Source organism: Mytilus galloprovincialis, chromosome 8 (genome assembly GCF_965363235.1).
Source record: "Mytilus galloprovincialis chromosome 8, xbMytGall1.hap1.1, whole genome shotgun sequence".
NCBI lineage: Eukaryota > Metazoa > Mollusca > Bivalvia > Mytilida > Mytilidae > Mytilus > Mytilus galloprovincialis.
Window position 1 is genome coordinate 48,398,975 of NC_134845.1, and position 16,864 is coordinate 48,415,838.

The 16,864-nt window shown below is 31.6% G+C and overlaps 1 protein-coding gene across 1 annotated transcript; it reads right to left on the minus strand.

The window, feature by feature from the left end:
- Positions 1–5,772: 5,772 nt before the first annotated feature.
- Positions 5,773–15,541, minus strand: LOC143042097 (uncharacterized). The gene is made up of 2 exons (XM_076214344.1): positions 15,406–15,541; positions 5,773–10,526 (listed from the first exon to the last, which is right to left on the minus strand). The coding sequence occupies exon 2, from the start codon at positions 10,512–10,514 to the stop codon at positions 8,952–8,954; it is 1,563 nt and encodes a 520-aa protein (XP_076070459.1). The 5' UTR covers positions 10,515–10,526; positions 15,406–15,541; the 3' UTR covers positions 5,773–8,951.
- Between the last annotated feature and the right edge of the window lie 1,323 nt (positions 15,542–16,864).

Consider the following 16,864-nt stretch of genomic DNA (forward strand, 5'->3'; position numbering starts at 1 on the left):
TATTAGAATGCTTTAGGATTTTAAATAGCAAAACACTGTCTTTGTATATATCAGAGATTTATAAGTATTTTTGTTTCTCAAATTTCCTTGGATCTTTTTCTAAGATCTTTTTCCATCTCCTCACTCTATGGATGTGGGTATTTCTCATTTCAGAAGTTTGGTGTCTTAGACATACGTCATTGACATTGACTAAGAAAATAGTGCTAAACATATTACTAATGGTCTTTAAAACATGATGATTTCTCTCTGCTGCATCTTATTTCAGAGCTATCAACCTGGATTAGATTGTAGCCAAGAAACTCCCTCATGTTTGAGGAACCATTGATAATCTACAAATTAATGTATAATTATTTATGTTAATGATATGTGAATCTCGAGTTTGTTTTTGTATAACTAACATTAAAATCATATTGTTTAAGGTGTAACACTACTAATTCGGGCCCCGGCCAAGAAAGCACATACCAGAAAGTAGTACATATTTAACACAAAATAGTTCCTACGCATGAGTGTAACTTTAGAAATATGTAGATTATTTAGGTATTTTTGGTATCAAATGAAAGCTGAAGGACTGGTGATAATTGTAGAACACTTTTGGACTTTTAATTTTGAATATTAAAAAAACTGCACCAAATTTTAAAAAGAGGGTACATTTTGTCTGTTTGTCAAATCTGAAGTACCTGTTTTGGTACATCCAAAGTTCTGGGAACCAGTTCTTTCTTATATGCCATTAAAGGTATGTTAATTTTTTCAGTGCAAGACACCATAAAGTGTTGCTTTGAAATGCAATGATTGCCACTTTATTTGAACTTGAAACAAAAGAGGTGTGCCTGCTTGAAATGGAGGAATTTAACATAGAAAGCAATGGGACCATGAATTAGTGGTGTACTTCCTTAAATGTGCAATTTTGAAATGTTACAGTGTACTTGAATAATTTGCCAGTGTGCTGAGCCTGAAAATAAAATTAAAAACCTGTAATAAGCAAGTGTTTAAATGGCCTTACTGTGATTTGGATGAAGAACAGCAATAAATAATCTCTGTTACTTTACTTTGGGTGTTACCAGGTATAGGGAGATTTTATCATTCATAAATGCAAAAATAAGGATGCAATGTGTTTAGTTCATGAATCATGTCTGAATGAAGGCTGTATGGTGACCTATGGTTAATTTCTGTGTTATTTAGTCTCTTTTGGAAAGTTGTGTCATTGGCAAACACATGAAACATACCACAGCTTCTTATTTTTGTATGTATGTGATACCTTGGTTATCTTGTTGTAGTGTGTTTTCAAGCTTATTATACTACTTGAGTTTTGCACATTGTTGAAGGTCTAATGGTGACTTGTCGTTGTTATCTTCCTCATCCTTTGAGATGACATGAATAAAAGATGTGGGTTATACATCAAGGAGACAGCAACAACAACAAAAACCAAAAGACATGTATAGGGTAATATGGTCTCTATTCAATATACCACATGAGAGCGCACACCCTGAAATGTCTTGCCTTCTTCATTAATCATTGATATTATATCGATAGTCCTAAATATAAAGCTTTAAACTTAACATGATTCAAGAAAATGAGATCCAGGTCATTTAAACCAAACAAGAAATACATACTCACCTTGCAATCATTCATTACACTAAATAAAGTTCACTTATATTTTCTAAGAAAACTAAACATTGACCAATGATCCATAAAAATGAGGTCATGGTCAGATGAACCATGTCTGGCAGACATCTACAGCTTACAATTCTTCCATACAACAAATATATATGACCTATTGCTTATAGTTAAGGATAAACAGACCAAAACACAAAACTTAACACTGAGCAATGAACCCTGAAAATGAGGTCAATATAAAAAAAAACCTTTGAGACTGAAATTTACATCAAAATATTTCCATACACCAAATATAGTTGGCCTATGGCATATATTATTAGAAAAAAGACCAAAACACAAAACTTAACTTTGACCACTGAACGATGAAAAAATAAGGTCTAGGTCAGATGACATCTGGCAGGTGGACATGTAAACCTTACAATCATTTCATACACCAAATATAGTAGACTTATTGCATACAGTATGAGAAAAACAGACCAAAACACAAAAACTGAACTATAACCGCTGAACCATGAAAATGAGGTCAAGGTCAAATGACACCTGTCAGTTAAACATTCACACCTTACAGTCCTTCCATACCCCAAATATACTAGACCTATTGCTTATAGTATCTGAGATATGGACTTGACCACCAAAACTTTACCTTGTTCACTGATCCATAAAATGAGGTAGAGATCAAGTGAAAAATGTCTGAAGGGAATGAGGAACTTGCAAGGTACGCACATACCAAATATAGTTATCCTATTACTCCTAATAAGAGAGAAATAAACATAACAAAATATCAACTTTTTTCCCAGTAGTCACTGAACCATGAAAATGAGGTAATGAACATTGGACATGTGACTGACCGAAACTTCGTAATATGAGGCATCCATATATAAAGTATGAAGCATCCAGGTCTTCCACCTTCTAAAAATATAAAGCTTTTAAGAAGTTAGCTAATGCCACCGCTGCATAACTATCCCTATGTCGAGCTTTCTGCAACAAAAGTCGCAGACTCGACAAAAATTAAGTAAATGCAGTATCCAAACAAACACCAGGCATTTTGACAGTTCCAATATATATTAGTAAAATAAGAAGTTGTGCCTGAGAGGCAAAAAACACCAGAACAAATTACCAAGATGTTAGCAACTATAAGTCAACATACTGCATGCAACAGTGAGTAAAAAACATAGAGGAGAGAAACCAGTAAAAGGTTGGAAAATGTACAATCTAATTTAATCTCTAGAGATTTAATTTTAATTAGATTGGAAAATGTAAAACAATTTCATCATTTTATTTTGTCTGGATCTTATTACTCTGAAAATATTGGAGTGGAATCCAACGCATATTAATTTAACTTTTTTTTTTATGCGTGCCCCACCTACAATAGTAGTGGGGCATTATGTTTTCTGGTCTGTCCGTCCCGCTTCAAGTTAAAGTTTTTGGTCAAGGTAGTTTATGATGAAGGTGAAGTCAAAAAAACTTGAAACTTAGTACACATGTTCCCTATCATATGATCTTTCTAAATTTTATGCCAAATAAGAGATTTTTCACCCAATTTCACGATCCACTGAACATAGAAAATGATAGTGTTAGTAGGGCATCCATAAACTATGAACACATTCTTCTTTTTTAATCTATTTCCAAGTTGAACCAGACATACACAAGTATTTTAACTTCACGTAATTATATGACATTGTACTATTTTATCTTTCAATTTTTCATTAATAAATATTGTTAAAACTAAGTATTTTCTTCTACTGGGAATGTTTTTGTTGAAACAGGATACCGATAATAATTAAGAGTCAACAGGCTAATTTGGTGCTAAAATGGGCTATAATGTTTGCGCTTGAATGTCAATTGGAAGTCTAATTTTTTTTATCTAAAGTCCTCTTCTGTCTGCAAATCAGACCGGGTTACACTGTCATTTATATGTATGTTACATCCTGTTGCTAATTGTTGAAGGCCGTACGGTGACCTATAGTTGTTAATGTCTGTGTCATTTTGGTCTTTTGTAGATAGTTGTCTCATTGGCAATCATACCACATCTTCGTTTTTTATATTTACACTATATATACAATACAAAATATAAATAAAACAAAAACAAAAATAGTTTTACAATTATATTTTAATAATTTAAATTTGTTGCATATGTACAATTTTTTGTGTATCACAATATAAAACGGCAAGATTCAATCAAATAATGATAATAAACTTATCTAATTCTACACTAACAAAATAGCAAACAACATTTAAAAAATTTACTGAAATTCCATTTCTTGGGACTAGTTCATTTAATACAGTAATTTGATACTTACAGACGATTTCATTGAGTGTGTAGGGAAAGGTAGAGTCCTTGGTAGGCTTGCTTGTTAGCTGAACCATGAAGTAATTATAAGGTAAGGTATACTACCCTCCTAAGTCCTTTCATAGTAATCTAGTCTTACAGACAGATCGATTTGTTATATGTCTGACTAGTCTACTATCAAAGGACCGGAGGGTAGTTTACCTAACCTAACAATGACTTCACGGTTCAGCTAACAAGCTAGCTAACCAAGGATTCTACCTTTCCCTACACACTAAATGAAATCAGCTGTAAGTTAAATCAAAGTGTAAGCACAATTCTGGACAAAGAAAGACAACTCTAATTTTTAAAGATGACTTTAACTATGACATCATTGATATTCTTAGAACCGATACTATATTCCTGCACCTTGCAAAATTAATGTACTAATTTTCTTGACAAGTATAGCATTATTTTGAGACTTGAATATCTGAGCATATTGATAAATTTCTGGAGATGTTTATGGATAGAATGTCTAGAATGATATGATCGATGCACTATATTTTGTGTATCTCAAAGGTAGTGATAAATCTTAGAAGATTTTAATATCAGGTCAGTACCATAGGGTTTTGACTGCATTTCATGCAATCTTTACCCAAAAATTAATATATTCTACGATGAAAAAGAAACAGTTAAGGTGAATAGCAAGTTCTTTTCAAACATCTAACATAAAATTTGTTATTACAGGAAGACAATGCAAAACTGTTGTACAACTATACTTGTAGCCTAAATTTTATATGTCACTATTTTAAAATACCAGTACTCAAATCAATATTTTGTTTGGTCTTTGAGGTGGTACCTAACACTACAGGGAGATAACTCTGTAAAATCAGCTAAACGTTTAAATTATGTTGTGTTGTGAAGAGAACATGAAGCTTCTCAATGATCAAAATTAATGTTTGTCAAACTGCTATATAACCAGTGTAATTTTTCTGATAAAATGGTTGGTTCAAAACTTTTGAAATTTTTATATTTTTGTTAAAGGGTCAAAGTAAATACTTTGTCAAAATTTAATGAAAATTAAACGAGCCAAATTAATTTTAGTGAAAGTGTTGGGTACCACCTTAAGTCCATCATTCTTGAATCATGTGAATCATTACACCAAAATGACCACTTTGATTATCAAACAACCATACTAAGTTTAAAACAGTTTATTTAATTAATCTTCAGAATTTTGCAGTTCACGTTTAAATCAAAAAAATATAAAATTATATTTAATGTTTCTCAGCGAGATTAATTTAATTCTTATTTGTCATGAAGGTACCAGTGCTCCAATTGCAACCAACAAAAAACAATACTTTCTCTTTTGATAAAACAATTTTCAATTTCTAAATCTAGGGGTGGATTTCTTGGCCATTACTAAATGCTTTAACTGAATCACAAATCAAATTTAATAAATACAAAGATAAAAAAAACAGCATAGAAAAGTAACCATAAATATGTAATCCTTAAAAAACAACCTATTTTAGGAAAAAAGTAAAATAATCAATTGGATTCATAGAGCATATAAAATCACAAACACACACACACATAATACAAGAAAACTCTTTTATGTTATCATCAAACGTATCTCAACATAAATATACAAAACTTAATCTCTGATATCCCAAATACACTAGCTAGACTATTAATTGTTTCTAAACATTTTGAATGAAAAATATTTATGTTTGTAATGGCACCAACAAAATTTCCAATTCTTGTAATATTATCATGAGAAACCTGTGGATATCAAATACAAAATAAAAGATCTTTAATGTGCCTTCGGTAAAAATTCAAGCAAGGCATGGCTACACTTTGGTCTGTTAAATGGCTTAACCACCCCCCCCCCCCCCCCCCACCCCCCATGTTGAATTTTACAAAAAAAAATCTGTAAATACATGTATGTAGGAATAGGAATATAGGCTATTCGAAGCAGATTTTTTTTAATTTGGAAATTTAATGATAGTATATACACTAATTAAATATAAGCTAAAATGATTTAAAGGTAGAAAAAAACAAGAATGTGTCCATAGTACACGGATGCCCCACTCGCACTATAATTTTCCATGTTCAGTGGACCGTGAAATTTGGGTCAAAACATTAATTTGGAATTAAAATTAGAAAGATCATATCATAGGGAACATGTGTACCCCAAGTTTCATGTGGATTGGACTTCAACTTCATCAAAAACTACCTTGACCAAAAACTTTAACCTGAACTTCGCACTTTCATTTTCTATGTTCAGTTGACCATGAAATTGGGGTCAAAACTATAATTTGGCATTAAAATTAGAAAGATCATATCATGGGGAACATGTGTACTAAGTTTCATGTGGATTGGACTTCAACTTCATCAAAAACTACCTTGACCAAAAACTTTAACCTGAAGTCGGACGAATGAACGAACGAACGAACGGACGAACTCTCAAATTTAATTACAAGTAATAAATATTCTATCAATTAGTTTACAAATAACAAAGAACAAAACAAACAAATAAATAATAAACAAATAGCTAGTTGACACAGTCAAAATATTCTCCCTAAACAACACATTGATGGATAGTTCCTGACACAGGAAGTAATACAAATGGACGGTCATACAAAGCATACTTCATGGTTCAAAAATGTACTTAAATCTTTTTCCTACATTCGTACATACATACAATCAATAAAATCTGGATGACCAAGATTTATAAAAAAAAACCTATACAATCTAGTAAACTCTTCTTTAATTACATCTCTTTGTTTTATATTCATTTATGATTTATTTCATCAAGTTAAGAAAGAACAAGAATCATAATAACATATACATGATATATTCTATATTCTTTTTGAAAAAAATACAAATAGTTACTTAGTTTTATTGCAGAAACCATAACTTGAAATATATGCACTTCTTGTGTTTAACAAATGCCCAATGATATTTATTCATTTAATTTCTGACAGTTGATATGAGAAATCTATACAAGAGGGTAGGAATGCCTTTTACCATCAGGCGTCAAACAGCTATTTTTTGCTACTGTTAGTGTCAAATTGGTTAAAAAATTACCCTTATTCATCAGAGGTCCCAAATAGTTATTGTTACTGTTTTTTTCGGAAAAAATTTAACAAGATTCGTCAAAATAAGTCAATTTTTTTTTTATCGTCTAAATGAATGTGTGCATTTTTATTGCCATGTACAAATGTACCAAAAATTACTGTTAACCTCATTTGACAAGAATTTTTAGCATTATTCGTCATGAAGATAACTTAATACAACCCTCATACACCATGTACACCATTAGCTACTACATGTATTAGTAGGGTATACAAATATAGCTATAGTGCTGGGATAGTTATAGTTAATTGAATTAGAGTATAAAAGGAAACTAGATTTGAAGTTACCTTAATAATACATTTGTAGTCATTTCCAGTATAGGGACTGTGACAGAAATATTCACTTTAAAGTTAGACTACTCTTATAGTAGAATGAATGTGATAAAAATCATTGGTAGTAAATATTGTATCATTCCTTTAAGGTGGTACCTAACACCTGAACTAAAATTAATTTGGCTCGTTTAAATTTCTTTAAATTTTGATGAAGTATTTAGTTTGACCCTTTGACAAAAATATAAAAATTTCAAAAACTTTGAACCAACCATTTAATCAGAAAAATTACACTGGTTATATAGCAGTTTGACAAAAACTTATTTTGATCATTGAGAAGCTTAATATTCCCTTAACAACACAACATCATTAAAACATTCTGTTGATTTTACAGAGTTATCTCCCTGTAGTGTTAGGTACCACCTTAAATTGCAAGAGAGGACGTACTTTGAACTCACAGTGAATATTTCTGTACAGACCCTTCACCTGAAATGACTTAAATGAAGGTAACTCCAAATCTAGTTTCCTTTTTTTTGGTGTAAAATTAGAAAGAAAAATTTGGATCATAATTAAATTTTGGAAAAAGTATAAATGTGAAAAATTTGTTTCTATATATGAATGACTGGAGATATTAAGTCAATGAAAAACTATATTAAAAGTACATGTACACAATTTAAGAAAACCTGCCCAAAAGTGGAGACAAATCTTTAACATAAATTTTCACTATTTTCTGATAAATAAAAATATATATATCTTTTTGCACTCTTTGATACACAAATGTAAAGAATAATTTTTTTAATCATATCTTTCATGTCTTTTAAGACTAATAATAATTTTATAATGATAATCAGGATTATAAAGCAATAACTACACTGTTTAACATTTCTGAGATAGTTATAACAAGAATGTGTCCATAGTACACGGATGCCCCACTCGCATTATCATTTTCTATGTTCAGTAGACCGTGAAATTGGGATCAAAAGTCTAATTTGGCAATTAAATTAGAAAGATCATATCATAGGGAACATGTGTACTAAGTTTGAAGTTGATTGGACTTCAACTTCATCAAAAACTATCTTGACCAAAAACTTTAACCTGAACGAACGGACGGACGGACGCACAGACCAGAAAACATAATGCCCCTTTACTAATAGGTGGGGCATAAATACAGACAAAGTGGTTAAAATCCAGTTATTTCTAGTACAACTACATAATGATCAATAAAATAAATAATAATAAGTTACAAATAGACAAATATACACATGCATGTATAAAGCAAAAATCATCTAGCAGATACATGTATCTTTCATGCAAAAACGGAAATTTAGTACTAACTGATTCTGGAAATTCAGAAAATTTTAATACTATTCCAGCAATTTCAGAAGATCAGTGTAGTATATTTCATTATTCTGCAAATATAAGGCCAAAACATATGAAAATTTTGAAAATCCAGAAATAATACACAATCTATTTCTGAAATATTTTAACATCAACACCTTGTAGTATTAAACCTCATTTAAAAAAAACTATGTCCAAAAATTCTTATTTTAAGCCCACACTACAATGTATTACTGAAATATCAGATAATTGTAGTTATTTCAGATTTAAAAAAACTTTTTTTGAAAATTCATACTAAAAGCAAAAAATATTACTGAAATTCATAAACATCAACACATTGTAGTAACTTCATTTTTAACACCATGGGTCTTCCATAGATGTCTACATCTACTGTCCGAGCGAGTAAATACTTTCAAACATATATGGCATCTGTATTGTCCTTCACCTCCCCCGCCACAAATTGTCTTTTCATGTCGTGACCTCGTACATTTCAGAGTGAATCCCTTCCCACAATGCTTGCAAAAATATTTCTTCTCCTTGTCTGTATTTAGAGCTAAAGTATAGGTCGAAAATGGTGATTTCTTTTCTGAGGCAGTTGACGTTGTTTGGAGATCAATCATACTTTGTCTATCTCTAAAGGATGATTCCTGTACACTCAGTTGATCTTTTTTACACTTGTTCATTAAAAGATTGTCTACACTTTTTGTGCCTTTATTTTGAAGAGCTCTAGTCTCTAACAAGCTTCTAGTGAATGGAGGGAAACAGCTAACATTGTCAAGATTTGAAAAGCTGGATGAATCTCTGAACTGTGAATCATTTCCACGGTAACTAAAAGAATCTATGTGTTTGTCTTCAGGACTTGACCCACAGTAGCCAGACGTTTTTGATAAATCAATCTGACCGACTGAGGGTCGAACTTGATATCCATCAGTGTCAGGAAAATGGATATCTTTGTTATTTGAGTTTCTGTTTGGGCTTTCATGAATTGAATTATCGGTGTGATGACCTTCGATTGTAATAAGAGATTCTCTACCTTTGTTGTATGATGATTCGTTTTCATCATGTGATGGCAATTGAATCCATTTTCGAGATGGTAGTCTATCACTGCCGAGTTCTACATGTTTATTATTTTTGCCCGAACCAACGTCATCTTGTTTTGAATCGTCAATGCCGTCATCATCAAAATTTTCAACCTTGACAATGACATATCCATCTTTCACAGATTCACAAAAGTTTGTTTTCTTTCCATTTGGAGACTGATTTTTCCCTATAGTATCATTTTCAGCATGATATGGACTGGATTTGGAGGACTCTTGATCTTTCGACACATTCATTTCTTCATCTGAAGAGTCAGACACAACATCTGGTTCTTCTATAGTGTTTCTTTTGCGTTGAACAACTTTAAACATTTTCCTTTTTGACTTAGAACTGTGCACGTCCCCTTCAAATTGTTTATTATTTAGTGATGAGACAGATTCCATCTTTGGAAAAACTGAATTTCCTGGGCTTAAAGACAATGAATTTTCATTCCTAACATCTAAGTATGAGCTTTGCATACTATCTCTATCTTCAACGACTTCATCTGACTCATTATTGCGTACAACATACATATGTTGACCATTATTACAATTATTGGGTGACCTATGAACTTTTGTCACTGCGGCTTCATTACATGAAAGACCTGTGCGAAAATCATTCAGCTGAATTTTCTCATGAATCTTTACAACATGCTGGTCGGGACTATCAGGAAATGATATGCAAATAATTCCATCTACTTCAAGGTTTGGGGCACATGTAGCATAATTTTTTTGGCACAGATTTAAAACAGCTTTCTGTAATAATGTTCTTACATGCTTTTGTCGTGAAATCCTTTCATAATATGCCTGGTCCATTTTAATTTGTGTCTGGAATAGAGAATAACAAAATGTAACATAGGAATTGTCTCATTGGTAATCATACCACATCTTATTTAGTTATTATAGTAGAACTAATTGTAAAACAAAATATTTTCCTATGAAATATTGTTCCCAAGAAAATATTTCATGACCATGTCTCATGATATATTGTCCTCATCCAGAGGACAAATTTAAATTGTGAAATTTTGTCTGTATGCAAGCAATATTTAACAGATGAATATATATTATGAAATTTTCAGAGGTAATTATATTTTGTGTGTATTGAGAGAATATTTCACAGACAGATATTCATGGACATTGGTTGAAGTAAACTAAAAGTAAGAGAACAGAATTGAAAAGTGACACCACCAAAATTCAAACTTGATCTAGGTTTTGTGATAATAAGCATTGTGTATAAGTTTTATAACAAAGCAGTTTCTCCTTTTGTAAAGGGACATAACTCTCAGTAAAAGTAACACCACCAAAATTTAAACTTGATTTAGTAATGAGCATTGTGTATAAGTTTCATAACATTTGGTTGAGGTAGCAATACACAGTTAGAAGTTTAGTTTCGCATTTTGGCCACTGTGGATTGTTATTGTGTAATAAAATTCATTTTTAGACAGATGAGTTCTAATCATGCTAATTCAGCCTTCAAAGATGGTTTATAAGTGCATCAAGATTATTTTTTACATGTTTTATGGGCTGTTTTCTGTTTGACAATCCGTATTTTCATAGCTAGACCGGCCATCAGTCCAGAAATTAATGTACTGTTTACAAACACTCTTTTTCTACACGAAGTTTTTGAAGCAATTTTACAAAAAAATGAGACGAAAGACATATGATTTTCATTGGATTTGCTGAATGATATATGTACACAGTTTCAGACCAGTTGCTTCGCAGGGCGCAGCATTATACGACCGCAGAGGTTGAACCCTGAACGGTTTGGGCAAGTATGGACACAACATTCAAGCTGGATTCAGCTCTAAATTTGGATTGTGATTAAATAGTTGACACAGCATAGGTTTCTGACACAGAATGAATGTGATCTAATGAACTTAAACAAACAAATTTGCCTTTGAGCAATTCACTATGCTGTTGAATATTAATCCTCTCAAAAAAATGTTTGAAGAAATTTTCTTTTTATTTATGAAATCTGAAATGAAAAAAATTGACCCCCCAATTTTTTTTTCACGTCCCCCTTTCCCTTATTTCAAAACTGATCTCAATTCAAATTTCTAATGAAGTTTGCAACAATAACTACTCATTTAAATACATCATAAAATATTAAAATGTAAAAAAAGTGCTTGTTATTACTGAATGGTAAAGATTGTTTTGATCTATCAGTTGGTAGTAAAAGTGAATATACATTGTATATTGTATAAAACAATAATTTAAGTTGATTCAACTACTATTCTGGACAAAGAAAGATAACTCCAATTGAAATCCAATTGGAATTTCTTGCTATTGCACAATATTGTGCAATTAGATATTTCTTGCTATTGTGCAATACTGTGCAATTGAAAATATTTGCTATTGCACAATACTGTGCAATTGAAGATTTCTTGCTATTGCACAATACTGTGCAATTGAAGATTTCTTGCTATTGCTGAATACTGTGCAATTGAAAATTTCTTGCTATTGCACAATACTTAATATAACAATTTTGGATCCTGATTTGGACCAACTTGAAATCTGGGCCCATAATCAAAAATCTAAGTACATGTTTAGATTCAGCATATCAAAGAGGCCCAAGAATTCAATTTTTGTTAAAATCAAACTTAGTTTAATTTTGGACCCTTTGGACTTTAATGTAGACCAATTTTAAAACGGGACCAACAATTAAGAATCTACATACACAGTTAGATTTGGCATATCAAAGAACCCTAATTATTCAATTTTTGATGAAATCAAACAAAGATTTATTTTGGACCCGCGATTTGGACCAACTTGAAAACTGGGCCAATAATCAAAAATCTAAGTACATTTTTAGATTTAGCATATCAAAGAACCCCAAGGATTCAATTTTTGTTAAAATCAAACTAAGTTTAATTTTGGACCCTTTGGACCTTAATGTAGACCAATTTAAAAACAGGACCAAAAATTAAGAATCTACATACACAGTTAGATTCGGCATATCAAAGAACCCCAATTATTCAATTTTTGATGAAATCAAACAAAGTTTAATTTTGGACCCTTTGGGCCCTTTATTCCTAAACTGTTAGGACCAAAACTCCCAAAATCAATACCAACCTTCCTTTTATGGTCATAAACCTTGTGTTTAAATTTCATACATTTCTATTTACTTATACTAAAGTTATGGTGCGTAAACCAAGAAAAATGCTTATTTGGGTCCCTTTTTGGCCCCTCATTCCTAAACTGTTGGGACCTCAACTCCCAAAATCAATACCAACCTTCCTTTTGTGGTCATAAACATTGTGTTTAAATTTCATTGATTTCTATTTACTTAAACTAAAGTTATTGTGCGAAAACCAAGAATAATGCTTATTTGGGCCCTTTTTTGGCCCCTAATTCCTAAACTGTTGAAACCAAAACTCCCAAAATCAATCCCAACCGTTCTTTTGTGGTCATAAACCTTGTGTCAAAATTTCATAGATTTCTATTAACTTAAACTAAGGTTATAGTGCAAAAACCAAGAAAATGCTTATTTGGGCCCTTTTTGGCCCCTAATTCCTAAAATGTTGGGACCAAAACTCCCAAAATCAATACCAACCTTCCTTTTGTGGTCATAAACCTTGTGTTAAAATTTCATAGATTTCCATTCACTTTTACTAAAGTCAGAGTGCGAAAACTAAAAGTATTCGGACAACGACGACGACGACGCCAACGTGATAGCAATATACGACGAAAAATTTTTCAAATTTTGCGGTCGTATAAAAAGGTATTACTTCAAGCGATTGAAATTCTACTTTTAGCCAAATTTTGGGGAAATATGTGACATCTTTCCCCCCCTTTTTGCAATATTTTATAACAAATAAATGCAGATTGTTGCCATGGATACACCAAAAAGAAATTATATTTTACCCTTTTATATACTGGATATAAAATCTATGGAAGATTCTGATTACATACATTTGCCCATATAAGACACAAACAGTAAGCTTGGTATTGCAAGAAAGCAATGAAAAGGGGATGGTAAAATTCATAAGGGCAAATTTTAGTATTTTTTCCTAACTGTTTATTGCTACCTGAGGCTAACTAAAGTTAAAGAAAGGAAACCAATTTTGTGAGGTACGGAAGGATGTACAGACGGACAACGATTAAACTAAATGCCCTTTCTACTACTGCAGAGGCAAAATTATCAAAAATTTACATGACCATGATGACTGAATATATTTTAAGAGGACATGTCCTCTCGGTCCTGTGTTAATTTCAAGGACTGAAAATATGATGATTAGTTAAAATGAAATGACAAAAAGAAACAATTTGTAAAATAATAATGTCAGGACTAGTGCGACTCCTGATAGATAAATTACATTGTATTATACAAATTCAGATTGGGTACTATAATAGACATATTTATGTAATAGCCACTATGTTCCGTCAGTTCATTTCAGTTATAACTTTGTTCCGGCGGAACTTTTCAACTAGTTATTTCGTTCCGATGAAACTTTCCAACTAGTTGTTCCGGAAAAAAGTAACTAGTTGAAAAGTCGCGGAACAATGTAGCTACATGTAGTTGAATAGTTCTGGCTGGACAGAACAACTAGTTAGCAAAATTTAAGTTATATTAATAATTTCATGACTCACATAAAACGGAATAAGTTGCATTATCATGCAAATTTAGTATTCATAGTACCCTCAAGAGAGGGAAGAATACCCCCCTCCTCATGTGGGTACTTTTAAAAATATCAATTTCAGATTAATGTATAACAATAAATTAGAACTTAGTCCGTTATTTTACTTTGCATCAATTCTCCAAATGGAACTTTGTGACTGGTTGATAAGTTCCATTGGAACTTTTAGGCTAGTTTGTTAGTTATGACTTATTTGCCAAAGAGGAACTTTGTGACTAGTTGATAAGTTCCATTTGACTTTTGTAATCAGTATCTTGGTTCCCCTTTGAAAGGTTCAAATATAATATGTAGCGCTTTTACTTTGCATCAATTCTCAAAATGGAACTATGTGACTGGTTGATAAGTTCCGTTGGAACTTTTGGGCTTGTTTGTTAGTTCCGGTTTTGACTAATTTAGCAAAAAGGAACTTTCTAACTAGTTGATATGATCCGTTGGAACTTTTCAACTAGTCACTTTGTTTCGGTTGATGGAACTTTTAAACCAGAGGAAGAACAAAGTAACTAGTTAATAAGTTCCTCCGATTCTTTTCGGCTAGTTATTTCTTTCTGACCGAACTTTCCAATGTTGGAATAAAAGAGCATTTACATTTACACATGTATGCAAATTTGACTGCTTTTACTTAATATTCACACAAGTTCCCATAAAATTTTACATCACAATTCAAAACATTTAATGTCACACTTAAAAAGTGATTGTTTCTTGAAGTCAGAAGGTTATTCGGGACAAAGTTCAGCTGAATTATTCAATACCAATAGTGTAAATACGTTTATTTGTCAATTAGGCAGCCATTCATTGAAGACCAAAAGACCACTCAGTGACAGTATGCACAATGTCAATGGGACAATGCATCATATCTGTATATAATGTTGTTCTTATCATGATAGTGTTTTTGATAATCCAGATCTATATAAAATGTGTATTTGGCTAACTAAAGAAGCAGAGAGATAGTGAACAGTACATGCAGTAGACTGAGTAGTTTATGAAATTATGTCAAAAAAGTAAAAATAATCAAAATACAAATTTCGGCAGAGTTTCACCTTGAAGGCGATTCTCACGATTGTTGTTCATACCTTTATAAACAGATATGATTTCTTAATTCATTATTTCTGAGTTAGTCTTAAAGAACCATAAAAGGCAATTTTTTGTGGGCTAACTTTCTTCTTTGGAAATCAGGAAGTTATTGACGATGATGGCGACATCTTTCGACATTTTTTTCTTCAGAAAACCAAAATCGGAGAAGACCAGAAAAAAATTCGGAATTGATTTATTCGTAACAGGAGTAATCGAGTTTTCTAGTTTTAAATCTCGGTCATTTTGTCTTGGGTTCTAAAAAAATAATTGTCAAACGATGGTCTTGCATTCAACTGCTTCCAGGCAATGTCTGAGATTACAGGGTCAAATCAGATTAGTGTATGGAATTAAAGTCCTTTTTTTGGAATCTTTTAATTTCTTCCCTTTTAGGAGATGCTGCAGCGCTCCACATTATAAGGTGCGGATTTAGTTAAAATTATTGTATTCTGGCTAAGAATTTAGTAAATTCTACATTCTAACCTTACTTACGTATGAAAAAATGATTTATTAGATGATAAACAATTTTCGAAGTAACAAGTTCAATCAGAGAGTCAGATATGTATACATATGTGTTAATGTATGTCTCTGCTCTTGTTCAATGAATTAAAAACAATATTCAAAAATAACATTGCTTTAGAATCTTCTATTATCAAAGCAAGGATTGTATAATTACTATTCATGAAATCTTTGATCATCACTCTGAGTTATTTGCGGAAGAAAGTAACTTACATAACAAAATAAAGAATCAGTGAGCATCATCCAAGTCGAAATTTATCACCACTGTATAAACATATTTCCTCAGAATGCGGTATAGAATATGAAAGCAGAGCGTCCGTTTGACTCATTTTTGCATAGATTGTTCATGAAAACAACATTTTTCTAAGCTTTATTTAGAGTCGGTATCACCATTGCAAGTACAATCAAAAATAATTATATCTATGTGTTATAATTTATACTGTAAAGGGGCATTTCAAATTCATGTTCACCGATTTGACTCAGGCAAATTCTTATATTTGATTTATACATAGTAAATCGTATATCCAAATCATAAATACCTAAAATATTAAAGCAATTTACAATGCATGTGATTGATAATTTGATTCCGCATTTCGCCGTGTGTATTTTAGTTTAGACCCCGTCTATTAAATGAACTTTATATAAAGGTGAACTCAGAATTAGATATAAACAGATGGTGACCTCGTGCAATTAGATTTTCTAGGTCTGTTTGATTTTACTGATACTAAAGTTTTAAAACAAAAATGTAATAATAGTTTTTATCGGTATTAGAATAAATTTTAGTGGATATATTCAGTCAATCAAATGGTTTACTCTTGTTTCACTTTAAATGTTACCATTCTTTTCCTTTAAATAACTTAAAACACGCCTATTCTTCTTCTTCCTTGCTAATTATATATATAAGGACTGGATTCTTTAAAAGAATGTTATAAGTCCACTAGA

Bases quoted from the DNA above. Each gene is read 5' to 3' on its own strand.
- LOC143042097 (XM_076214344.1), bottom strand. From the start codon at position 10,514: ATGGACCAGGCATATTATGAAAGGATTTCACGACAAAAGCATGTAAGA.